The sequence below is a fragment of the Chroicocephalus ridibundus genome, chromosome 6 (assembly GCF_963924245.1).
Source record: "Chroicocephalus ridibundus chromosome 6, bChrRid1.1, whole genome shotgun sequence".
NCBI classification, from domain to species: domain Eukaryota; kingdom Metazoa; phylum Chordata; class Aves; order Charadriiformes; family Laridae; genus Chroicocephalus; species Chroicocephalus ridibundus.
The window spans coordinates 45,683,393-45,710,858 of NC_086289.1; the positions used below are offsets into that span (position 1 = coordinate 45,683,393).

The following is a 27,466-nucleotide window of genomic DNA, read 5'->3' on the forward strand; positions in this document are numbered from 1 at the left end:
AAAGCTGAGGGAGAAAAATGTTGGGGTTTTTTTTCCCAGCCAGGAGCTACTAAGTTCTCAGGGTGTTTGTAGTTAAGATGAAGTAAGTGGCTGTCTCCAATTAAATGCCTCACTGTTGGCATAAGTTTAATAGCTCAACTCACTACAATGATTCACTGAATCCACCCAAACTGGGAAGCTCAGGAATAACAGCACTTGCAGCTGCGCTGGGAGCTGCTGCCCTTGAAGACCAGGGGTGCAGCTCTTCCAAGCTGTGACCACGGCAGAGCGTGAGCCTTTAGCCGATGCTGCGCACGGGTGTGTGTGACTGCACCTGCAGTGAGTCGGGCACGAAGCAGGTCGAAGCCTCCTGAGCCACACGCGGGAATCCTGGAGGACACTCCAACTGTGTCACTCGGGTGCGGAGGTAGGAAATCCTGCTGCAAAGCGCTGAGCATTTTCAGCTCCCACAGGAGCCACTGACTGCAGAAAAGCACACAGGCGGAGGGAGGGAGGATGTTTCCCAGCCCCATAAAAATGTTTTCCATAGCTTCTGTGGCTACACTCAGCAAAATTGCTCAGAGCAGAAGGACACACTCTGCCTCGAGGAAGCCCACAAGCAGGCGGCGTGGATGGACTGGGCAATGCAGCCTGCAGCATCCTGAGTAACAGGCAGGGAGAGGACAAATGAGCTGCAGAGCCGAGGGAGGTGAGCAGCATTGGTGGGCATTTGCATTCGGATGCCTCCTCAGGCTGCCCGCCCGGACATCAAGTCATGGTGGGCAACGGTGGCTGCCCAAGCATTAGGAGGGGCTCCACAGCAAAGCCAGGCATCCAGCCCCACCTTGCAAAGCTGCCACGACAGATACCAGTTTAGATACAGCCATTCAGCTCAACACACGGGCACATCACCCAGCCTGCGAGTAGGATGGAGAGATGCAAACGGACTGACACTAAGACTTATTCCCAAAGTCTGTGACTCTGGGGACACTGAACAGTTGATCCCAGCTCCTTTCCCGCTAATGCAGAATGAAGGCCATGCCCAGCTCCAGTTCAATGTGATTACGGGGTTAGCGTCACCCTCCAATTACAGGGAATTTATTTTGAGAAGAAAATGACTCTGGGACAATAGGGCTGCATGGCACACTCGTGTATTTACTCATCTCAAGTGCAAATCTCCACCCAGGGCTAATAACTACAGAGAGACAACTGGTGTTTCCAGGATGTGTTACATGAAATAACAGGCTGTGCTGACAGGGGTGGCCTCTGCGTTTGAAGGACAAGCTTCCAAAAATGACATTTCCCTAACTCAGAGGGATGATGGGCTCAAGCCAATGACAGCACCCATCAAAGCTGTCACCATCAGTGAGTCACTAGAGCAGAATGGCACCTTGTAGGCAAAAAGAGCATCCAGAGAAGTGATTTCCTTTCCTGTGCTGATGCCTGCAAGGAGGAATAGTAATTAGCCCTCCAGCACTGAGCACAGCTGCCTGCCTGCACCCTTTCTACCAAGGAGGAGACATGCACAAAGCTTTGCACTACGCCTGCTTTGCTCTTACAAAGATAAGTCCCTCCAGGGAAGTCTATTTCTCACTTGTAGAGTAGGTGGAAAGGATGGGGTTGCACAGCACTGGCATTCACACGGGCTCTCCCATGTCCAGGGAATCAGCTTTACACGGATATTAATACAAGTCCAAGGTAAGGGGCAGAGAAAGGAATCATATAACGCATTGAAAATCAGGGGTGCAAGATGAGACCACTGCTACATGTCTCTCCCAGACCCCCCTTTTCCTAGGAGCCTATGGATGTTAGGACTTAAGAGACATCACCCTGCAGCTCACTCGCTCCCCAGGCTCCTGACCTCATGCGACAGCCACCTAAGGTCCAAGGCTCAAGGACAAAGAGATCCAAAGTCTTTGATGGGTTTTCCTAGAAGGTAAATGCCAAACTAGTGTCCATGATACATGAGCTACTCATTCTGAGCAGTCCCTGCACGCAGGCTAAGGATGAGACCACCATCTCCAGCACTGCCGGGCCAAAAGAGGTCCCCAAAGACCAGTGCAGGTGAAAGCAATGGGGTGGCAAGGGGAAGAGGACTGATGGCCTAACTGACACCAGTTATTTTGGCACAGAATTGCTGACTATTTGTGGATGAAATTGTCTAGCTGAATATTTTGATGAAAAATTCAGAGTAAGAGCAGCTGAAGCTATACACAAACTCCATCTCATTAACGGAGAAAAAAAGGAGATCTGGAAATGGTAAAAGTTTTGATTGTCTCTTTTGAGACAATGTTTTATTTGGAAATGTAATGAAAAAAAAAAGATGTTAAAAGAGTTGGAGATGAAAGTCAAAGTTTCATTTTAAGTAGACTGAAATATTGCATTGGATCTGAATCCCCTCCTCCCTATAAACTTATTTTATTTGACCAGAGAACTAAAAAATCAATTCTTAATACAGCTGTACTCTTGGGCTTGTCTTTGCCTCCCCCAGGACACAGTTTGTGTTGCTCTGTTGATCCAGTGTGTTTTACCAGCAGTCAAAATTTCAAAACATTTCCCTGTAAAGGGCAATCTTCTACACCTGTATTGACTTGAGCTCCAATGAGAAGAAAACCAAAGCCTGACAGAAACAGAAAGCATAAAAGAGAGATGTAGCGCTGTTCCAGAATTTATGCAGGGTGAACTTTTTCAGGTAAGGGAATTTAAAAAATGAGAAGTTTAATGGAAAAGAAGTTGTAGCTACAGCTCCTAAGCTGTCAATGCCTTGGCTACCGAAGGTTACAGCATGCTTATAAGTATGGATAGCAGAGCACGCAAGATATATTATTTATTTTGAGGAACACCCTGCAATTATTCCTGACATATTGTGTAATTAGCCAAAATTACAACATATTCACCCAGAGCGAAACAGAGGATAGCATAAATATTATGTGTGAGCCCACAATCACGGAGCGCATTTCATTTTGGTGCAAACGTGACTCCATGAACCAACCAAGCGTGTACTCCTTCATGGTGGCTCCTCCCTGGCCCCCATGGGTTGTGACAGCTCGCAAGCGGGCATCCACAAAGGGGAAACATCGGGAGTAAAATCCAGACCTTCCCTATGCCAGCAATGAGAGCTCAAGTGCTGCAAGATGATTTAGCAAACGTGTACCTCCATCCTGCAGAGCTTTTAGGTTGAGGGATGGTTGAGCCCAAAGCTCATACCAGCGAAGAAGGGGTCACAGCTATGCTGTCCCCAGGGGATGTGGGAAGGGAGGCTTGCAGGATGATGCCTGGAGGTGCTGCTTGCTGGGCTTTGCTGCCTGGAGCTGGCAGGAGGGAGAAGTGGAAAAATAGCTCTGCCCTCTCCCTACACCTGCAGCACCGCTCACCCTACAAAAGGGGATGGAGGGGGAGAGGGTTTCCTACAGGGCCACGCATCACCCAGACGAGTCCTGAAGGAGTTCTTTGATGGGTGAGAAATCCAGGGCAAGCTTGTGGCAGCACTTTGCCGCTTGTACAGTTAGAAAGGCTGTGTTGTGTTTTGTTGACTCCAATGTGCGACATAAAACTTCTTCACTGTCAATTAAGCAGATTTCTTCCTGGTTTCCTACAGAGATTTGGTTTAGATATTAGGAAATTCTTTCTAGAATTTGCTCCATGGGAAGATGTAGAAGACAGGTTAAAAAACATCTGTCTGGGGAACGTACGTCTGGTGTCAGTGCAGGGCTGCGGTTGGACTAGTCTGCCTTGGGGGTCCCTTCAGCCTTGCTGCTAGGTGACCACGACGTGGTGACATTATCACACTTCTACACCCCGAGTTTTTGAAGGGTTCCACAACAGAGTCCCCGGCTCCCCTCACCTTGAAGTGCCCCACGCAAGGCACCAGATCACTAATAGTCCTCACACGAGCAGAGCAGACGCCATCCCTGCTGTTCACGCCTGCCACGACGCTGTGATTTGTGCTATTCTCAGATGCTAAATCTCTCCGCTTGCCCCATCAATCCAACAGGCTTGAAATACTGCAGAAGCGCCGAGAAGTCCCTCACACAAACAAAACACACCACGGAAACGGCTACGTCATTCTTCCACCCCACTCCACACACCTAGAAAAGTAAATTCATTAAAACAGAAAATAGACGGAACATGCTATCAACAAGCACTGAGCAGAAATGAATCACTTAAGATGCTATTGTCCTGGGGAGGGTACCTGGTCCTACCAGACCAGACCAGACAGAAAAGCCCTGGGTAGTCACTGGATGGCAACTCAGGGTAAAATTTGGGTCTCAGTGTCACTCTGCAAGCGTTCAGTAACACCAGGCAATAACGTCCCCTTTTGCTACGGTATTCCTCATGCGCTCCCGCAGCATTTTCCAAGGGGATGAGAGGTGTGAGACTCCTTTATTTAACAGGTAATGAGCCTGTGATGTGGAAAAATTAAAGCTTGAATCAGTCAGGTTGTACTATAAGATATTATTTTTATCACTGCACTAATGCAGCTTAAGCATTCCTGTAGCAGTTTGCAAGCATTTTTTGACCCAAAATTATGATGTTACTGAATTTCGACAGATCTTACACAACACCCAGATGCATAAAGAAAATATGCTGCTTGTGCCACTCTGGTTTGAAACATTACACTTCAGAGAGCAAGATCATGCTAAAAATGGCCCAAACCCACCATGTGACTCAAAGTTCGTTCTTCTTTCCTTTTGCTTTGTGAAAATACACCTTTTTTTTACCTGCAGAATGATTTTAATTTTCCATCTGAGCCAGAGGTTTCCTTCAACCTAATGAAAACCCTGGCAGTGCAAGAAAGCCATCGTCCGCCCCATTCCACCTAAAGCTCTGCTTTAAATAAGGCTGGGGTTTCAAGGTTCGAATCTCACTACAAACACCTCATTCCCGATGTCGGGCAGCCACGAGGACTCCAGCGAGACAGGCAGGTTCACAGCCTGCCCTGTTGCTGTCTCGGAGGAGCGCTGCAAACAGCAAGCTCCCTCCCCGGGGATGAGTGTGCTCAGGATGACACGGTGCAGATGGAGCCCGAACAGAAAATCTGCCTCTCCAACAGGTCTCTGAACGCAGCTCCTGCTCCTCCAGCTGCCCGGGAGCCACTCACCCCCTGAGAGCTCAGGAGCTCTCAAGCTTCACCTGGTGGTTTCTAATCATTCAGGAGCCACTATCGGGCTCTAGCTTTAGAAACTAAAATTTATATCATAGGAAGTATATCTGTGTTTTTGAAGAAAGAAAAATAGTAGAAGAAATGTTTACGGAGAAGATAGGAGTGGCACAGAAGGAAATGAAATAACAACCAAAATAAATGTTTATAAATTTTTAAGTAACGATGCTGTATGTTAGCCAGCAGGGAGACCCTGTACTGAAGAGCATAAAACCAAACTACAAAAAGACAGCAGAGCTCTGGTGGTTACACCGCACGCTCTGCCAGCCCTGTTAGCCACTGTCACAGAAAATCCCCACAAGAGCATGATGTCGGTCACCAGAGGATGCCCGCACAAACGGCTGCAGATCGATAACTGAGGCGGAGGGTGCAGGCAGCCAGCAATTTAGACCCCGATCCGGTTACAGGAGCTGTGCCAGGGAAAGGACCGGCTCGGAAGCGGGTGGATGTTCCAAGTCCCTCACCTGCCAATGTGTGATCCCTGCATCTCCTGCAGCCCAGTGGCTCCCAAGTCCCCGGGGAGCATCCTTCAGCAACCGCTGTACGCTTCCCAACCCCGAGCCGGTCCCTGGAAGCCAAAACCACTGTGTCTTTTTGCTAATTTCTACCGCTTTTCAATTTTCTGGAAGACATGGACTGGCTTTTTGCAGCCTGGCTTCACTTGCCGCAGTCCTGTACTGCTTGACCTTTTGCAAATAGTTTTGTTTTGGGGAATAAAGGAATCGTATTTATTTGGCAGTTCGGACAATATGAGTAGCAACTGCTAAGCAAAGAAACTATCTGTGCAGCCAGAAAAGGTAGGGGACTGCAAACTATGCTGTTCTAGATAAATATCAATTAAGTGAGCATGTTCTGTTAACCCCGAGACCTGGCTCTTTTCTACCTTCATTTCAATCCAAAATGCTTAAATATTTCAAGAAAGGAAGGTTCTGGGGTTTTTTCATCTTTATCATGATCCCAATCAGCTTTCAGCTTGGAAAGAGGAACAAGTTACAGAATTATATTGCCTCTCTGAGGATATTTTGCCAGTTCACAGCATGCAGCCGTCCACTGGATGTAACACATCCCCTTACCAGAGCACGCTGCTGGAGGGGAGACAGGAGTGCCACGGGAGAGAGCTCTGCACAGCACGCTCCATGGATGATGCTGTGTGATGGGGGCAAGCTCTCTGCTCTCCATCTCTGTAACAGCTTTATCTAGCCCTGGATCTTCATCCTCAAATCCAGCCCCTAGCCATTGGAGGCAACCAGTCATTTCCCATCCCCCCTTTTCTGACATCTATCAATGGAGCCAAGCACTCCAAACATGAACCATCGCACTGAAAAGAGCCCAGGAAGAAAGCTGGGGAGCGCGGGCAGGCGGCAGCATAACCGCTCCCCTCCTTTCACCACGGCTGCCCACCTTCTGGCCAGAGAAGTCCCACAGGTCCTCAGCTGAGGGTTTCTTCTTGGGAGCATGACAGTGCCAAGGACCATTCAAAATAGAGTTCGTCCTTGTGCTTGGTAATGCTGAAAGAGAATGGGGCACTGATGCAAGGCAAACTCTGAAGGAGGTGTCCCTTGGACAAAATCCCCTCTTCTTCCCACATACAGCTTCAGGCGCAACAGATGAATGTGCTGCCAAGAAGAGAGAGGAGCTGCTACTGCTACTACCCTCCTTGCCCTGACCCAAGCCAGCGTCTACACATGAGCAGGACACTCTCCAAACTTAAAGCTCTACTAGGAGCAACACAACCCTGTACAGCATCTCCTCAGAGGGACCCCAGGCACAGCGGCGCAGGCATCTCCCCATGATATTGGGGGAAAGCGACAAACCCAAAGCCACAGAGCAGCTGCAGGAACAGAGCTGCGAAGCCCCATTCAGTGATGATGCTGTTTCCAGCACTAACCCCCACCTCGCAGCCCAGCACACTCCCTGGGGAAAGGGCAGAAAGCAGAAATGCCCGGAGGCGCTGCATGGAGCCAGCCTTCCCCATCGCTCGAGGACAAGAAGGGCTCAGGGCTCAGGCCACCACTCTGCCTCTGAGCCCGTGGCTTTGTCCCTCTGTCACCTTTAGCCAGGACATTCTGGAATAAGCGGAGGACAGCAGAGGTGTCTTGACAGGTGTCAGGGCACTTCCAGATGAATTTTCTCAGCAGCCACATAAGCTCCATCAGGGTTTCGGAGAGCCCCAGTTCAGTGCCGGGAACAAGCAGGCAGATATTTGTCTATGCTGCAGCGTGGGGGCTGGAAAAGCCGGAGTGGTCTGCCTGAACAGTGAATACCACAGTCGTGTTCCACAGCTCTCTAGAAAGCTGCCTTCTGGTTTACCATTTAAAAAATGTGTCGTAGCTGCTATTTTCAGAGACAGTACTGTTGGGAAGCTGTAGCCCTACAGCCCTGCTACCATGCTGCAAAAATTCAATGGCCACATTGACTCCTCTCAAAGCACAACACCCCCCCGTTGAAAAGAATTTATTCTAGGAGCCCCCGCTAGCGGTGTTTGCTGGGTGAGGGGCACAAAGTGTGTCCATGGCTCTATTACAGCTTTTAATAGAGATGCAAAGTAAAACCAGCCTCCGGAAAGGCCAAGTTATTTCAGAATTGTGCTACGTGCCAGAACAGGGTAAAGGTAAAACAATAGATGTAGTAGTTTGCTTTATACCCAGAAAGGATAATGTATTACTACAAAGAATACAGTGTTAGCTAGGGAATAGAGACAAACCATGCATTAAACAGGAGAAGAGAGTATAAAGGTACCATTCCCTGATAGACTGCAGTGTCTGCAGCCCAGGTACAGAGTAGAGGGTTGTGGTACAGGTCACTTCACAAGAGACTTGCAAGATTAAGGCACACCAGTAATGCAGCCATGCAACGATGCTAGGACAGAACACGGGAACACGGAGCGTAGAGAAATGTATGTGTATTTAAAGGTTAGTTCTCTGGAGCTGCTTTCCCTGAACTGCTCTCTTGGACACCTTCTCCTGCCAAGCCGCGGAGCTTGCAAATATGAAAGGGATGTCAATCTCTTACATGTTTTGCTTGTTAAAATTCTTGCTTTGATTTTAATAATAACAAATCACAGCTTGGCTTCAACTGTGCGGGAGTAGGAAACTCCTAGAAATAATGTGCACATGACTGTTCAGAGGGATAGATCAAATGGAACGAATGCCAGAGGGATGGAACAAAGGGCTACCTGGCCACCATGCTATCTGGCAGTTCATGATGTGCCCATCTGGGGAGGGGACAGAAGAAAATAAGCCGAAGTGAGTTTGCACTTGCTCCTCAACGAAGTGAGACTCACGATTGTGTTTGTCTCTCACAGGAGCGAGATTCTTACAATCTCTTCAGCTCCCATGGCAGCTCTGCCCTCCATGCTGCCCAAGTCAAGCTGTTGAATTATTTTTATAATAGATATCTTATCTGTTAAAATATGGCAAAAAATATGGTAAAAAAAAGTATCTGGCCTACTGAAATTATTCTAAATTCATGCTGAATTCAGGGAAGGACGGAAGGAAGGAAGGAAAGGAAGGAAGGAAAGGAAGGAAGGAAGGAAGGAAGGAAGGAAGGAAGGAAGGAAGGAAGGAAGGAAGGAAGGAAGGAAGGAAGGAAGGAAGGAAGGAAGGAAGGAAGGAAGGAAGGAAGGAAGGAAGGAAGGAAGGAAGGAAGGAAGGAAGGAAGGAAGGAAGGAAGGAAGGAAGGAAGGAAGGAAGGAAGGAAGGAAGGAAGGAAGGAAGGAAGGAAGAAAATCTTGTCTTCATTTCTGTTTTTGGAACTCAAGCTTTTGTTATGTTTTTTTTCAAAACATTTAATTTAGAAGTATACCTGAAAGTTAAAGATATATACACATACAAAAATCCTCCAAATGAAATTGCACTTTTCTTTTTTTCCAAAGAAAAATCAGTTATATCAGTCAATGATAAACTGATTTATAAGGATCTTCTATTTTATGGGGAGGGAAAATAATCACTCATGAACCTCTTTTCACCCTGACTTTTTCATTTGGCTGGTGATGGAGGAATCAATCATTTGTATTGCTCTAATGGTGAACCTCCTCTGCTGGTAATGATTTTCACTGCTCCCACAAGCACAGCTACCCCTGCGGCCATGGGGAGAGAAGATATCCATCCCTCTAGGAGCTTGGATGACTTCCATGGATTTTCTTGGCATCAACCAGTCCAGAACTAGTACGAGGTGGCTTACTGACTGACATGCTCACCAGCAAGCTGTTGCGAAGCAGGCTGGCCGCTGAGTTTTCCATGCTCCAGAGGAAGTCGTGAGCCTGCAGTTCTTCCCCAGATTTTAGAGCGGAGGGTTCGGGGTTGCTATCGGACCCCCCCCGGTAACCGAGCACAGACACACACCGTGACAGTCACCACATCTGCAAGTCACGAACGTGTGCGATACCACCCCCGGGGATCAATTTGGTAAAATGAAACCCATCTGCCGAGCTGTCACGAGCAGGAGGAAGCCTTTCCCCCCCTCCTGATTATTTCAGCATTCATTAGCACCAGCGGGTGCAGAAGGAGCTCACAGCACCAACGGCAGACCTCACCGACAGACTGCCCCAAGCAAGAAGGATGCACGCCTTCAAGGTTCTGCCCCTTCCCTTTGACATTCTCCACGCTCGTGTTTGGCTGGCCACTTGGCATTCCTGCCCTCCTCTCAGCCAGTACCTCTAAGAACTCTTACTGGCCACCAATGCCGGGATTTCCAGGCATTTCCATTCCCCCCAGCCACTCAGAGATGGGGCACAGCACCAAATTCTGCGGAGGAGCAGGCAGAAGGATGTGATGGACCCCGCCTTGGCTGGGCGCACACCCAGATGTGTATACACACCCTATGGAAAAGTGCTGGGATCCAGCCTGAATCCTACTGCAGACGGCAGCTATGCGCTGAGAAAACGTAGCTGGCATCAGGACACTAGCAACAGAGGGGCCAAATTCCACAGGTTAGGCAGATATTACAGCTGTTCTGAGATGAACAAGTCCATAAAAGAAGGCAAGGCATATGACAAATTTAAGGGGGAGCTAAAAAGGTGGTTTTTTTCATGAGCTTCAATCATAATTTTCAGCCTGCATGAAATCAGAAAGGACTTTAGGATTTAATTCAGGGAATTTAACAGCTTGCAGAGATGACAGACTTCTCAAATGTTTTAAATGAATCTCCGAATGAACAAAGTCCTTGTGTCCTTCAGCTAAGGTTCCTCTTATATTTTCCTTATACTGCTGCAAAAATATCCACATACTTAGATTTTAAATTCCAAATCTCCATTTATTATTCAAAATGAAAAACACCACAAAGGGAAAACATGTTTTAAGTTACTGCTTTTTTTTCTATATGTGAGCCATTTTCTTAACTTTGGAAGAAGCCTTTAGATTTCCTTAAGGAAAAGCATCCTTTCCCTGGAGGAGCACAAAATATACATAAGAAAGGGAAAAAAAAAGGGAAAAAAAAACCAACACAGAATTTTTTTTCTTTTTCCTGGGGTAAAAAACCTGCTGGAGACTGAACTCTGCATTCTGAGCTGGAAACTTGTCTACAGAAGCAACGCCTGAAGGGACAGAGACGATGCTACACCGGTGCCTGGCACCGCCTGACTCAAAGCTGCCTGAATCCAAATACGATTACCTCAAGCAACGACACCCTTTCAGCGGGCTTCACTCAGATAAAATTCCCACCAACGCCCACAGATGCTGTGTCTGATGCTCCAGCCTGTTGCCTTTCATGCAAGGCCCCCAGTGCCCATGGCAGGATAGAAGGGCAACTCCACCTCAGCTTTCTGGGGTAAGCTCTGCCCAAGAAGAAGGTTGGTGAATCAACAGCCACAGCTTTCACAAACAAGCCGGACCCACCAGCCCAGGGCTTCCAGCCTGCTCCAAAACAGCTGAAGAAGAGATGAAGAAGCTGCAAAGGGGATGCAACTACTTGGCTCAACCATGTGTTGGCAAAGAAGTCACATAGAGCTGCTTTGTCAAGTCTTCTGCATTCACGTCTTGGCTCTATCATTCCCTGATGAAGGATCCATCTCTTGAACCTGCACCAGAAAGCCACGCCATGCAGCAATTTATTTTGAATCCTCTATCAAGTTAACTACGGTCAGAGCAAAGTACATCATTTAATCTTTTCTAGCTGTACTTTGTACGTACAATTGTACAGGTACTGTTCACCATACACGTATTTTGCTTGGCACCTACACAATTGCAGCCAATGACCCGTACTAATTCACAATAATGAGATTAAGGCCATGTGTCCAAATTTTCAGCTTAGTCCACAGCACTCAACACCCTTATTTGGCCTATCTTAAACTGAGAAATCCTATCTTAGAGCCAAATACAGGCAAGAGATATAAAAGAACACAGAGCGTGCATGAGAGAGAACTGCCTTTGCCCGTCAAAAAGGCAGACGACACTCGTTTCACAATATGGTGCTTATTGCAACTAACAAATTAGACATTTCTGCAGTCTGTTTTCCCTAGGAGCTGATAGCTTTGATTATACAAGATGTCCCGCACAGACCTGGTTCCCCGTAGCTTGCCAAAACCCACGACTGCTCATGCCCACCACCAAGGGAGCCTGAACTTCTACTGGGTGCGAATTCTCCCTTCCCATACGAGAGCAGGAGTATTTCACTCTTGCTTCACACAAGCTGCAAAACGAAGCACAAGGTGCCAACCAGTGCAAAATGTAACTCTGCTCACACACATTTCTACTGAGTATTTTAGTTAGAGCGTTGTTTGAGTCACATATTAAAAAAACACTTAATTGACGTACGCTCACACAGTTACTTTTGCAAAAGCAAAGAGCAAAGGGAACATGAACCGCCACGGGAGCTGTATTTCTGTAATGGTGCAAGTAGCTACAGCTCCACCATTGCCGCACTGTAACCTCACTGGCAGCGGGGGCCCAAAGCCCGGCGTGCTGGAACCAGCAGCAGGAACTAGGTCTCTGTGTCAGGTAACTGCTCCGTGCCTTGGTCTCGCCTTCTGTAAAATGGGAAGAATCCTCTCCGTTTGGTAGAGCCTGTTGAGTACTGGAGATGAAAATCACTCTGTAAACATGAAGTATTTTGACAGTTACTCCCCATAGCCATAAAATGAGGTCATGTTTAAAAATGTAAAGATAGTTCCCCTCGAACCGTACCATTTCCAAATAGGATTGTACCCCTTTTGAACATGGATGTTTCTCACATTCCTTTCACTGACTTGCAAACTACTGAGCCAGCATATCATTAAGTACACATAATCACTGGGGTTGTGGGTCACTGCACAATGTATGCACATTTCTTTAAACCAGTTTCAATTAATTTGCATATCATTTTCTATGCAGAAGAGCAACTCTGCAATGAATAAGTTATCTGGGCACAATACACTCCCTGAATAAACAATCCAAGTAGCAGCAAACCGAGCGGCATACTGCCTTCTGACCAGCATACCTGAGTCCAGAAATAGGATGTACCACTGAAACAAATCCCTATTTAAAAGATGGATAAACTAAAACAGACACCACCCATAGCCTAGGAAAGTTTTTTAAAGCAACTTAATTCCTCTACTTTATTTTATAAAATGAATACAGTACTGGTTACGAGTGATTGACTGACAACTCTAAAGACTGAACAGGTCTATTTTCACAGCACTAAGCAGCATTGATCCTTCTTCTAAGTCAATAAAAAGTTTTCCTTAAATCATCCTGGTCTGTAAGTTATTGAACACCTTCCTCAGCATGGAAGTCCATGCAAGTTGAGGGAATTCTAAGAATTCATCAATTCTTCACAGGTATTGAGTGAGTGCAAAGGACGCAGAATTGGACCTGCACAGCTGGGAGGGCTGTGGTAGGATCAATTCAATAAAGACTCACCAACCGCACCCTGCTGTAAAAGTCACCCAAACTTTAATGCGACGAAGCATCTTGAAATCTAGGTAACAGGTCTAGACTTCCTACCCTTTTTAGTCCTTGGGGGACCTCATTCAATAGGAGATGGAGATGAAGCGGAACGAGGAATGGGAAAAAAATTAGTGAGACTCCCAGGTGTCACTCTTGATCCTACAAAGAGTGATTCCTGAGACAAAATGACCACACTTTTTGGGCAAGAGCCATCTTTGGGGCTGGGCTCACAGGTCAACTAACACATAGGATGGTCCAGCAAGATACCACTCATCATAACTTGAGAAAAAAAAAAAAAGGCAACTTTTTTCCCTTTGAATATTTCAAGTCATGCTGTATTTCAGGTATTTTGCATCCTCTTTTGGTAACTGCTTTAACAGACTACTAATGAGTCTGGCTTTCACAGCCTAACCCATGCACTGCAAGCCCTGAAGCGTTTTGCTAGCTAAATATAGTCCCTGCCCCACAGCAATCCAGAGTAATTATTCTTTTCCCTTTGGTGACAACAGTAAGTGGCCTTCTATGGTGAGAGGCTTTCCCCCTATTTCTTTTTGTTCCTCACTTGAGCACAGGTCACGTACCTCAACCTACAGACCAGAAGAGCAGCCCCCAGCTAGCTCTGACACTCTGCTGTAGAGTCGTGACTGACAGACTTCAGATGTGGAGAAGGGGCTTCATGAAGAGACTAATCAATAAACAAAATATTCATGTACATGGAAAACATGGGAGGATTACACAGGTTGATGGTACATCCCGAAGAGCTGAGTAAACGAGCATCGCTCTTTTTTAACAGTGATACTAACGGACACCTGAGAAAAGCACATGTTCACAGCAGCTTCTCAAACCAATCGCTGCTTTCTTACCTTAGTGGTGATTTATAGCAATGGAAAAAAAAAAAAGGAAGATGCAAATAATAATTCCACTGAGAAATCACAGAGGGCCTACTCTTGCCAGGTAGTTCTCACGCCTACCAAGGACAGCTGAGAGCACAAAGCATTGCTCAGAACTGAAACTGTGGGTGGTGGGACTCCGTCGTGGAAATGTGAGCAACACGTACACTAGGGCTGAAGTTTTCCACAAGGAACCAAGACACACACAAAGACAAAGGAAAGAAAGGAAAAAGAGACTACCCAAAAATGCATTTCTAGGTCCTTGCAAGCTCGTTGTTAAATGCAACAGTCGTGCAGCTGCCATCTAGAAAGCTTTCTGAGCTCATGGAATTCCCTATGCAACTCTGCTCAAGAAGTAGCACTTGATGGATCTAGTTACCAAATGACCACAATTCTAACTGATCCTCAGTTTATCGATTTCCTTGTCACTATGCAGAAAATAAGAGGAGACTGTTTAAAAAGCATACCTACAGAGAGGTGGAAAAATACAATTTTGGTTTAAGGTAGGACGGATTAAGCCGCAGGGTCTCTCCTGCCGGAGGACCCACTTTGCTCACGCTTCGGACAGCGGCAGTGGGATGCTGGGGCTGCTCTCTGCCCACCCACCCCACCAGCCCGGGGAAGGAGACCCTCCAGGACCCAGGCGAAAGTTGAGCGCGGAGCAAACCTGTCCCCAGACGGCACCTGGCGGTGCCAGGGGAGCCCCGGGACCGGCCGGGCCGCCTCCCCGCCCGCGGGGCAGCCACCCCGGCGGCTCCGGAGCTGCCCCACCCCGCAGAGCGGGTCCCCACGGCCCCGGCCCGCCGTACTCACCCGGTCTCCTCCTCACCGGCCTTTTCCTGCCGCTGCAGAAGCGCACTTTGCTGAAGACCCCCAGGACGTGCCTCTCGCAGAGGGAGCGCCCGTCCTTGCTCGGGCTGGAGCGGCGCTTGGAGGCGGACACCCGGTCGCTGTTGGACTCCCTCGCCTGCCGCTTCTGCCGGATCAACGAGCTGGCGATAGCCGCTGCCATCGCCGCTCATGGGCCCCCCCGGCTCCGCTCCGCGCCGCTCCGGGGGGCGCCGCCCGGGCGCGCTGGGGCCGAGCCGCCGCCGCGCCCCGCGGGGACGGGGAACGGGGGACACCCCGCTTAACGCGCTGCAGCCCCGACTCCCGGCGCCGGGGAGGGCTCAGCCGGCCAGGCGGAGCAGGGCGCCCGGGCTAACAACCATGGCTGGCCGCCGGACCCCGCCGCCCATGGGTCTGTCCCCGGGGAGCGCAAATCCCGGCGCGGGCGGCCGTCGGCGAGACCCCCCGGCCGGGCTGGAGGCTCCCCCGCGCCTTGTAAATCCGGGAGGCGGCTGCCCCGCTTGCAAAGATCCGCCGGCGGCAGCTGTGTCCAAAGGAGGGGAGGGGGGAGGCGCGGAGGATCCGCGGGTCCCTGCGGCGCGGATCCGCTCCGCCCGGGCGCAGGCGGCGGCGCTTCCTCCCGCCGGCCGCCCTCCGGCGAGGGGCCGTGGGATGAGTCAGAGCCCCCGCGGCCCGCGGCCAGCCCCGGCCCCAGCGCGGTGGCTCCGAGGCGCGGCGCGGCGATGCGCGCACATGGACGCGGCTCCGCTCCGCTCCCACGGCCGGGCTCAGGGCGAGCCGCGCTGCATTTCTGTTTGCACTCCTCCTCTTCCTCTTTTCCCCCCCTCCCCACTCCGCTCGCAGAGAGGGCGGGAGGGGAAGGAAAAAGCAGCCACGGGAAAAAGCACCAGGCCAGCAAACAAACAAAAAAGAGGCGATACAATAAAATTAAATTTAAAAAAAAAAAAAAAAAAAAAGAGGCGCCCCGGCCGCGGGTGCGGGCTCACATCGCCGCAGCTCGGCACCCCGGGCTCACAGCGCCATGGCTGGCGCAGCTCCCCCAGCCCTGCTCGCCGCCTCTGCCCCGGCAGCGGCTCTCCCCGACGGCAGCAACCCACATCGTCCGGCCCGGCGGAGGCCGCGGAGCGCTCGGCACCGGGGCGGTCCCGGCCCCGGCTGCCGCGGCGGGAGGAGCGATGCGAGGCGGGAAGGAAGAGGAGGAGGAGAAGGAGGACGAGGTGGTGGAGGGCGGGGGGGTGCGGCTGCCGCTGCTGCTCCGTGCGGGGCTTAGGATGCTCCGCGGTGCCGCCCGACGGCGGCGGGGCGAGGAGGAGCCGAGCCGCGCCCGCCGCCCGCCCGCATCCTCCGGCCCGGCCCGGCCCGGGAGGGGGGAGGCCGGGGGGGGGGGGGAGGGAGGGGCCGGGGATGCCCCCCCCGGACGCCCACGCAGCGCGGGGTTGCTGCCAAGGCGGCGGGGAGCCCCGCGGCGGCCGGGCGGGTCGGTGCCGGGCTGGAGCCGGGGCTCCGGGTTCGGGGAGAATTGCAGCTGCTCCCGCTCGCCCTCCTCTACGCAATCGTACGTGATCGAGGTTTGGATGAGAAAAAATCGCGCAGGCAGAGGGAGGCAACTGCAGCTCCGCCGCGGCTCTGCCCCGCCGCCCGGGCAGCCCCCGGGCCGGCCCGCCGCCCCCGCGGGGAACCGGGCTTCCCCGGAGCCGCAGCCCCACCCGCCCCCTCCGAGGGAGCCGCCTGCGATTTGCGCAGCCACCCCGGCCATTGCTGTAGGTGCCCGAGCACCCAGCCTCAGCAGCCGAGCATCTCCGCGGCTTTCCCTGCTTCTCCGTGCAAGCAGAGCCAGGGCGACAGCCCCCGGCGCCCCAAGGGCTGCGCTGCCGGGGAAGGGGGGGGGGTCGGTGCCTCGTCTGGGGGGCCCGCAAGCCCACTGCGGTGGTGGGCAGCACCAGGCTGCCTCTGGTGCCAGCTGTCCCAAGGCACACCACCAATTTATCAGCAGGTGCTCCCGCATGAGCTGGGCTGGCTCCCTCGTATCTCCAGCCGCAAACCTGCACCGAGCAAAATTTAAGATGCAGAAATGTGTCTCTGGTTATCCAGATAAATAACTGCTGTTGCTGCCATAAGAACGGCGCTCTCCATATTTCAGGTCCAGGTTACAGCTAATGAGCGTACGGGAGGAAGGTGCTGAGCAAGGTATTTTGGGGGAGCGCACAGCGGTCAGGGTGGAGGGAAAGGGGATCTCGTCTGGGAAGAGGAGACCTGCCCCAGCTACACTGTGGGAAGTACCAGTGGCAGGATAAGACTGAATCGAGCCCCGTGTGCTGTAGGGATGAAGCATGTATCCGGTTGAAGAGGGCACTTTAAACCAGTTGGTGACACCCCCTGGGAATTACCAACTTAAATAAAATAATCCTTGTAACTACTTTGTTGCAAGAACTTCAGTTCTCAACTATTACAATGTATTGAAAAAAAAAAAAGGCAACTGTAAAAACCACCCACTATGTCCATAAAGATTAACTAAACTCTGGCATTTCTTCCTGATTTAATCCCTGTGCATGCCAAAAGGAGATGGAATCAGGTTCTCCAGAAGAGAACAGGGAAGGAAGATATTGAAAACCATTTGGGAGATATAAATGTTTGGCTGTTGATCTCTTTTTAACTGCTGCCAACTTTTTTTGAGCAGATTTCACTGTCCCAATCAATAAAGATTTTTCTTCCCTTTCCTGTAACTAAAATGCTTCATATTTTAATTTTCTCTGCCAGATTATTTCACTTGACATCAAAGAATGTTGCAGTACAAGGTACAGGCATGGCCTAAAGAAAGCTGTTTGCAATCAGAGAATCACTGTCTGAACTGCCAGTGAATTATCCAAAGCTCCATCTTCAAAGGATGTGAGCAAATCTGATATCTTCCCCAGAAAGAGGTTTTCCGTCTATATATAAGGATATTTTTTTGCCTGTAGTCTTCAAATCTCTGGTGAAAGAACGCTGTTTTATACCCCCTCATATTAGATAAGTTTCAGTTATTTTGGCATGCAGCTAATTTGTTTTCTTGTGTAGCTGTAAACTAGAAGCAGCAGCTCAGCACTTAAAAATGATCCTAATCAGTAATAAAGTTGGTGACACGTTTGGGTTTTGTTGGTTTTTTGTTTTGTTTTTTTTTTTTCTGGTGATTTGTGCATCTGAAAAGAGAGTTGCTGCAGCTCTAAGAATAAATGCTTCTCCCAGGTCTCTGTCTCTGCAGTAATGGAATTAAATTGAAGCAAAGCTTGTGAAACTGAATGTAATGTTGCGTTTGCTAACACGCAGGTCTGTTTTTATTTATAGATGGCCAAGGAGTCCACAGGGTTTGGTTCTGAACGCGGGCACAGTGCCATGAACACCTAGTGACATTACCGGCATGCGCATCTGCTCTGCACCACTCTGGATCTTGCCCCAACTTCACATTTTCTGAACAGCCCATGCTTTTACAAACACCAAAGCAGCCCAGAGTGGTCTTGAGCTGGAGAACTGAAGGCCATTCTCATCATGCACTGCGTCCCTCCTGCACTGTCCTTCTTGCAGGTGAAACATTACCTTAGTTGGGCTGCCGAGTAAAACAGAAAAGCCTCCAAGTGCTTTGGTCGCTACCATTGGAAGTTCTCTCCTTCAGCTTTCATTCGGATAAACAGGGCTCAAAATATCTCCCATTTTCTTCTGTATCAGATGTTCCTCTTTGAGGGTAGTGCAGCCTACACTGTTCCATACCAGCTAGCTCCTGCTGAATCCAGGGGCATTTCTCACTGCTGACAAGGGAAGCTGAATTGTTTGACCAAACTGAGCCAATGTGGCATTTTTTCTTACGGTGAATATTTTTTTTACATGTTTATCTATCTATATTTAATATAATATAATAATCTCTGTATTATATAATTATTATGGCAATTTTTCTCCCCTGCCTCTTCTCCCCTGGGCTCCCTCCTCACCTCCAGTCCCACTCTGGAAAGCTGCACAGCACGCACTTTGAAGAGGGAAGGAGAGAATAGCACTGATTCATAAAATGAAGAAGCAAGACAGTGTTTTGATCACGCTGGAGAGACATGGCCAATGCTTCTCCTGCACTCTGTGGAGAAAGGCCCCATCCCGCGCCCCGGAGCAGGCAGAGGGTCAGACTCCTCACGGCTGTTGGAGAATCAGGCTCACAATGCTTATTAAATGTCCCCACCTAAGCACGCAGGAGCCTATGCATTAGGCACTCGCTGTGGAAGAAGGCCAATATAAACATTTCAAGACACTGTCATTTCCGAGGTTTTGCTCACTTGATAAATAAACTCTTCTGTCCTCAGTGCTGAGGTTTAAAACAAAGGCCTGGCTGAATTTCACGGCTTTGGTGGCTTGAACAGAGAAGAGATCTAGAATTGCATTCCCTTACCTTCCTAAACAGAACAATCTATCTAGGTCAAAACGGAGGTTATTGGCATCTTTCCTTAGTGAAGTGCAATAATTCCCGCAGGGTTGCTAACAGAATATCCTGTTTATTTTTCATAGAGCCTTCAAAAGCCATGGGCTATGTTCTGTAGATTCAGTCATTAGGCATATCTCTGCTTTCCTAATTCTGTACACAGAGAGCTAACTACATACAGATAGATGTATACGCAGTTTTTTTGCCGTTTTTGTCTGCATAGCTACTGAAAATGCACACCTGAAACTTAAGGAAAAGATTTAAATTTAATACCACTTTTAAATGTACATGCGTATTGCTGTAGTTGAATAAGGAAAAAGAAAGACGCCCGTCTCTGGCCAATAATTATGAATGGCCTAATTCACCATTTTACAGCAGCATAGCAACAAATCTCTTCCAATAGGAAGGCACTGTTGAGTTTGAAAGTCTGCATGCAGACACCTCTTAAGAATTGTACCCAATTTCCACGCTGTGTAAATTACATCTAAAGTGTGCATTGCCAGGGCTGCTTATTAAGCAGAATTAAGCCCATATCCATGTTTTATTAACTTTATTCTTTACAAGGTAGCCCCCTTGTTGCATGTCTAGCATAATTAAAATTCATGCAGCCTTGGCATTCCCCAGTCTTTCTGTGTGGGTGGATTTTTTTATTTTTTATTTTTTAAAAAAAAAAACCACGCCTGGGTAACCTGATAAAGAAAAGACCTTACAGTATTTTGCTCATTTTATGAGCAGGGTAATTCTGTTTACAATGCATGGTTTTATATCTATGTTTGGATGCCTAATAAGAATTCACATGGCCGCTTAAAAATATGCTGTTCGGGGAGAGAGATCTGGCCCTAAAACAGCAGCGGCGAATGAAAACTGGCTGGCTTTCTGGGCTTTTCTCGCACAGCTGAGCGCTGAGCTGACTAGGCCTTTTAATAAACACAGAAGAGCCTGCATCATCTGATTGCTATATTAAAATAATTTATTTAATGGGCCCCTCACCCCCTTTTTTTGGCTTCAAAGATTCAATTAAAACAAAATTTGCAACTCATCACGAGAAGTCTTCATTAGCCTACCCAGTGTCTTTAAAAACAGCTCTAGCCTGGGGAAAAGCTGGGCTTGTCTGTGTCTTAGAGCAAGTGGCAGGTAAGCAGTCACGCAGGCTGCAGAATGAAACCGCTGCTGCAAAAACAGGGCCACAGGCAGCACCAACACAACAAAACCAGCTGGAGCCCAGAAAAAGAAATAATTCTACTCGGCTTTTATATGTTCATATATATTTTGTTCCTTTTTAAAAGAGGATTTCTACTTAACACAAGGTTTTATTTCTCCTCAGTGACTTGTTGCGTGCACCAGGTGGAGGCAGGGGAACCCAAGAAAGCTTTGCTCCGCTGAAGGCAACTGTGGCTATCGAGGAATGAAAATGCCACGTTGCATTTTTCTTCCAGAAGCCTCACGTATGGCTGAACAGGCTTTGTCTCCTGGGTTCTGGAAGCACCTGCTGGAAACAGCAGGAAGGGACACCATCTAGGGTTGATTCTGCTGCCTGTAACTTGCTGTAAAGGTTGTCTCCCCGAAACAAATCCTGAAAAGGAGTAGCAATGGGGGGGGCATCTGAAACCACTCCCACACACGGAGACCTCCCTGCAGACAGGTCAGTGCCTGTCCCACATGGCTCAAGATGGGCTCATCTCAAAGCTGCTGTTACCAGCCCACCCCAACAGTCCTGTTCATCAGCCATTCTGATGTTGCCTTTCCCAATGGGATCAGGGCATGAAAAACTGCCGTCCTTACAATGATGTGCTCCAGTTGTGGCTTCAGTAGTTATGGCAGGAGTCCAAGGGAAAGGGCCTGCAAACACCTGCCCGCTGACAGCTCCCACGCAGCACTTCAGTCGTTAGGGCAATGCAGGGAGGAGGCCTCGCTGAAGGGTCTCCAATCAAGGAGCGATGAAAGGGTTGGTACTCTACTCACAGATAACCTTGCACAAGGCAGAGCTGAGAGCCCTCTCTTCCTCAGCAAGGGACACACAGCCAACCAGCTGCTCCAGGCTTAGAAGCACCCACCTAAGCATACCTCCTTGCCTGTACTATAGCTGCTGAATTCGAAAGACAGGACAGACATCTGCCTCCCTTCCATCCTCCCTCCACCTCCTCTTCCTCACTGGTCTCCTCCCAACATTCAGCAACTCCCTCTATCTGCCGCCTTAGGGACTTTTTAACCCATGGCCACCCATCTAATAGCCCTAAGCCACAGGAACTTCAAGGAAGAGAGGGAGAGTGTGGACTTAAGATTTCATGCCAGGTCTTAAGTCTACATTCACAGCATCCAAGGCAGAGGAAAAGACCACATCCCTTGGGTTTTTAATGCAGAGCAGGAGCTTGAGACTGAAATATGTGAAACAGCCCCCATTCAACAACCCCAGTTGCGAGCCTGAGACTGAATACACACACATCATGTCCTGCTCTGTCTGAAGCAAAGTCCTAGCCCTCAGACCTCAGGATAGCAGCACTTTCAGGAAGAGGACAACTCCTACAACCTGCCCCTCCCTAGAAGAGGCCGGCCATCCCCATCACTGTCTTTGAATGCTATTTGATGACAGCCTGTAGCCCATTTCAGCCTATGCTTTCAATAACGCAAGAGGCACCCAGTTCCCATGGACATTGAACTGGTTGTGTCTAACTTTACATCTCATTTGCCTGAAGGCGATGTGGTCTGGGTTGAGAGGGGAGAGTGACAGTGCATTTTCAGGCCCAGGGCCTCCAAACCCCTGGGCTCAGAAGGTCTAAAGGGCTGCCCATGCTTTTTCCCCCTCCATGGGAGGAAGGAAAGCTCCTCACGCTGTGAAACCTCCTCACGTTGTAACCATGCAGCCAGACACTGATTCTAACCAAAACCATTTTCAAGGGTGTCAGGAAAAGCCTTTCAATTTAAAGTTTCTATCAAGCTGACTTTGCTGAAAGTCAAACAGATCCTTCCTGATTAGATCTTGGCTGAGGCAAAACAGCCCGATTATGTGATCGAGAATGATAAAAAGAAGGGAGGGAGAATGAAACCCCTATCGCGTTCCTCCAGCAGGGCTGTGGGACCGTCTGCTCCACAGCAAGCCAAGGCCTGGAGATTGGAGACATCAGCCTTGTTAATGCACGTGTGTTGCACTGGCATAGGCCAAGAGAGGAGGAAGAGACAGAAGCTGTCAAGGAAATATAAGAAAGTCTCTCCAGACCCATGTCTATCTGCACATAATGGATTCTTCCAAACCTAAAGAAACCTTGGGAAGTTCCCTGACCCAAAACTTCACTTGCCCCTTCATGCAGCCTCCAAATCCATAAGAAGCCCAGCACTCGCATCCTGAGCCAGGTCACATCTCTGATCCTGCTGGGTCAGAAGCGCAATGCTTCAAAGGCGCAGCCCATTGCTCTCTCACCCAGCAAAGACTCCTTGCAGTTCAGAGAGCTCGTGGGAAATGCAGTGACTCTGACAAAACCTGCCATCCAGCTCTGCAGAACAGGAGTGCTGGGACATTAATCCTGCCCTCAGGATGTCTCTGAAGTTACATGCATCCAGATTGCATCTTACTTAACCAAACCTGCTTATTTCTCCCGCATACTGCAAGGGCATACACAACACTAAATGTAAATAAGAGATTACAGCTGTCATACGCCTAGGACAAGGTTTGAAGACTTCCTCACCCCCCGCTGACCTAAAGTGCTGGCTAAAAAGGATCTGGGTGAATACATCACTTCCCACACATACCCCTGGCCTCCAAACACACCTCTTGCTATTTGCATTGGAATTTATTTCCCTTCCCAGCAATAAATCAACTTTTTTATCTCCCCAGTAAAATGAAATCCCATGTCCTCTCTCCCCGGACTCTCACAGCTACTGCAATCCAGACACTAATAAAGATATCAGTGGCCTGGAAGCAAACCTAAGTTTGCCAAGGATACAAAGACTAATGCAGTAGTAATTAATGATCGCAGCAGGTCTGGTGAAGAGACTAAACTGAACTGACATGGAAACTGAGTTCATAGAAACAAGTTTCATTTTAACACAGCCAGATCAAACCTCTGGGGATAAATTGTGCAGTCTGCATTACTTAAGACCGGGCACTTTGTTTTTTCCCAGAAAGCAGTGAATCTGGGAACCGGGAACCATGAGAGAGATACAGCCGAACAGGCGCTTTCTCCACAGACCTGCAATTAGGAGAGCCCAAGTCCATGGGTGCACGCATGGAGCAATGGGGAGCAGAGAAATGCTCTGTCACATTTGTACCCAGTGCAGCAAACACCGGCATCACAGAAGTCACAAAGTCTGGTTGCTACACTTCAGAAGTGGCAGGGATCAGAACATAGCTCCAAGAGAGTCTGTGATAGAATATGGGTATAGTGAAACGCTCGAGCAGTTCAGTCTCTTTTTTGCAGTAAAAACGACATCTCCAGAGAATTCACATGGGGCCACCCTGTGAAAATGCTCTTGGTATTCCACTGTATTTAGCCTCTTAATATTGTGGCTACTGATAGCTTACTGTTGCCAAAAATCTGGCCACAGAAGAAAAATGGTTGAGGTCATCTGTATCCAAGTGAATGACAGAGAAGACTTGGCCCTGTCTGATAAATCTCTCACCTCTCAGGAAGAACATTTTCAAAAGGAGGGGCTCTTTCAATCTAGCAAAGTCAGAATGAGATTTGGAAGCTATGAGTCAAGGCAAGGCTCATGTTTACTGTTAATAGCAAAGGTAATCCATCAAGAGAATGATATGGCAAGAATTGTGATGGATTCTCTATCATTTTGCCCTAAGAGCCAACCTCTTTCAAAAATAGATGAGCTGATACCATAGCACACAGGGTACAATGGACCCTGGGAGAGGTCACCCTTGTACCGTGCCAGCAGCACCTTCATCATCGCTTACAAGGTTGGTCCGATCCCTGCTTAGGGACCTGCAGCAGTGGAAATCCCACAGCTCCCTTGGGAATGTGTCTCTGCACCACCCTCAGCTAAGAAAGGCTCTTTCTAACATCTAGTCCAAATCCCGCTTATCTAGAAGTTTCTTGCCCTATTGGTATGCCTATCACAGAGGACTTACTGGATTTGCTCTGCGCAGTCCTGACTTGAGTGAAGCAGGAGACCAGACGGCACAATCACAAATAGTTCCTTCCGCCTGACTTCTGAGACTCACCGAGCATCAGTCAGTATTAGAGATAATATGAACAGAAATCCACTTTGCAGAAAATCTTGGGTTAAAACTCACGTTTCTTCCCCATGAGGAATGAAAATGAGACCTTTCAGAGCTCACTATGAAATGCCAGAAGAGCAAGAAAACCCACTGCTGTGGTGGAACTGGCGGTCTCACCACTTTTGAGCCCAAGACTCAAATCTCTGCTTTTGCACTAGGCACAGCAGGGCATGAAACTGGGTCTTTAAATCCCTGTGCAAAGGGCTCTTCTGAAATTACTATTTCCTTTCTCCCTCCCATGGTTTTGATAAAGTGGCATTTTTCAGTGAAAACAACACCACTACCAATAGTTTGTCTGCTCCTTCTGCAGGCATCCATCACAGTCTTCCAACCTGTATCACTCATACATGTGTCTCTGACAAAAATTACAGCTTTGGCCTTATCTGCCCTCAGACGGCTGAACTCCTGAAGTGCTTAAAGCAAAAGCTGCAATAGCTGCTCTAACCACTCTGTAGGGCTCTTCTGGGGCTTTCCAAGAATAGCTTTTGGACATGGACAACCCTGTTGCCTTGTGTCCTTTATTCACGATCTCTCTATAGCTCCTGTCTTGGACAAGGAATTCCTGTACAGTGTGATTTCTCTCCTCCACTCTGGCCATGTCTGCCTGCCCTCCCTCTTCATACACACGTTTCTTTACTTCAGGGAAAGAGCAAGTGTCTCTTTGGTCTTATTCCATCACGTAACACTAAAAATATTTTTCAGTTAAAGGGCTGTTGGAGCCTGCTCCAGACAAGTCATTGATTGAATTCAGTGTCCAGAGAATACGCCTGTAAAACAGCAGAAATAAGAGGAGAAACGCCTTCTATCAGGCATGGAGAAACAGGCATGAACCCTGCTTACCCATCAAAGTCATGCCTTAAACCCTTCCCTTTTGAACACAGCCGGGTCCTTCATGATGAGAGGACAGGATCCCCTGATTTTCCCTTTCTACCCCCCCAAAAGAAGACTGCAAAGTTGGGAATGCTCCCTCCGCACTGCCCCAGTGACAGTGTCGGCTGCCCCTCCTGTGCCACCCAGCCCGGTGGCCACAGCCATGCCACCTGCCCCACGGCGTTTACAGGAGCCCGTAGACACTCCTGGGGCAGCTGTTCGCTGTGCGACTTTCCTGCCCCGGCGCAGGGGCAAGGGGCAGCCGCCGGTAACAAGACAATCTGGCACAGCAGCCAGCAGCACTCCAACAAAAGGTTCTGTAGTGTTGCCAAGTGTTGTCGGACGCAGGGAAACTCACAATAAGAGCCTTCATCTTTCATTATGATTGAATGCTCCTGCTCTAGCCTGTTGGAAATACCATCTTTTGAGATGCTCTGGGCTCACCGAAGTTCATGCAAGGTAGTACAAACCAGGGGGCAAGTTATTTGCGTTTTCTTTTGGCAGAAGCTTACACATAAGACTAGCTGTGCTTGGCAATCGGAAAATGTACAAGTGTGGGGGTGGGGAGCCTAAATTAAAAGCCACTTAAGTGGGTACTTGAGTAATTATTGGGAGGCTTCTGAAGAGACATTTTTGTCAGTAATTAAGGAGAACATGGCTTTGTGCTGGGTACAGGTGGCAATATGGCACCAGAGATCATCAGCACTCTGCACGGAGATGACCAGTTATCCATTAGCTGCAGAGGCATGTTGGGATTTTCTCCTCAAAGAGCATCCTTCAGAGTTGAAAGAGGGCCAGGGCAACAGAGGGGCTGAAATCCTGATACTCTTACAGTCTCAGATCCTCTGCACCAGGGAAAAAGAGGCACAAAATTATTTTTAAGAAGCCACCTAGCTCCCAAGGTCCCTGTTGCTCAGCAGAGGTGGGTCCCACTACTGTCTCTTTCTTTATCAGCCCCAGAGGCCCTGAATTCCTAGAAAAACTCCCACCCCAAAGGAAGTGAAGCAAAACGTGTTCGGCAGTTCCAGCCTGGAGGAGGATTGGCTTATGCCTCCCACCAGTGGTGTCGGTGGGTTAGTTGTGACCTGGCTCCAAGGATGCTCTCTCTCTCTCTCTTCCCTGACTTGTTTTCATAAGTGTCATGCAAGCTTTGTCTCCCATTTGCGTGGCTTTGGGGAACTTTCTGTTTGTTAAAGAAAACCAATAATACATGCTCCCTTCTCAGTGTTAAGAGGCAAATGCATTATTTCTTCAGTCCATTATAGCAGATACTTCTAGAAGCCGGTGCCTCTAATACCCACTCCAGCCCACCTCAAATGCTGTTAAACATAGGGCGCAAGAAGGTGCCCTCCCATGAAAAGACTGATCTGACAATGAAGTGACTGAGAAATACAGCTACTTTAAAGTCTGCAGCAACTTCTTCATGACAAACTCAGGCACTTAGGAAATTAAGTGTGAAGATCTGTAGCTACCAGGGCAGTGTCTGCCTCCTCATTAGAGATGCAGGTAAAGAAGCTTGAAGACAGTAGCAGTAAAAGGAGCATACGCAACACAAACACGTCCTTGGGAAAGAGCATATTTCATAGACACTTCATTACCTTCAACAACTTTCAGGTCCTTGCTTATTCATCAGCAAGTCTTAACTGTCATGAGCCAAAAAACGTGGGCTGGGTTTATCAAAATGGACATAAATGAGGTAGACCTCCAGATCTCACTGGGATACTCCAGGGATCCCCCCGCCAGCTCCAGCCCCTTACACTACCAATGCTCTGCGCTGAACGTGGGGTGCGCAAGAGATCCCTACGCAGCGGGCACCAGCTCTCGCCCCAGTTAAGCATGCCAGACCGACTCCTGTAAAGTTCCCCTTCAAAAAAAACATAATAGTTGACATAATGAAGCAGACACCAGGCATTTGTTCTAGAAAAGGCTACGTGCTACTCCCAGCCTTATTATTTGCACTTGGATGGCTCCAGCAACTAACGCAACCCTCTCACTTTCCTTTCTTGACCCTTGGCACAATGTAGGGTCTGAAAAGTCTTCTTTCTGTTGTTATTCATTTAACCATTTCACATGGACTCTGGCAGCTTGAATTTGGCCCAGCTTCTCAATTTTGTGGGGAAAAAAAATCCAAAACAACAAAAAAACAAAACCCCACAAAAGCCAGAGCATTCATAAACCTTCAATCAAACAGAAAAT

At 48.8% G+C, this 27,466-nt stretch overlaps 1 protein-coding gene across 3 annotated transcripts in view; it reads right to left on the bottom strand.

Annotated features, from left to right (window-relative positions):
* Positions 1-27,466, bottom strand: part of FGF12 (fibroblast growth factor 12) — a 232,866-nt gene that overhangs the window by 90,038 nt on the left and 115,362 nt on the right. Inside the window, exon 1 of one of the 3 annotated variants that reach the window (XM_063337439.1) lies at positions 14,706-15,634. The exons of the other annotated variants lie outside the window; for them this stretch is intronic. Coding sequence (XP_063193509.1) covers positions 14,706-14,904 — 199 coding nt within the window. The 5' untranslated portion in view covers positions 14,905-15,634. Of the gene's footprint in view, positions 1-14,705; positions 15,635-27,466 lie in introns of those variants that run through there. 3 annotated transcript variants of the gene reach the window in all.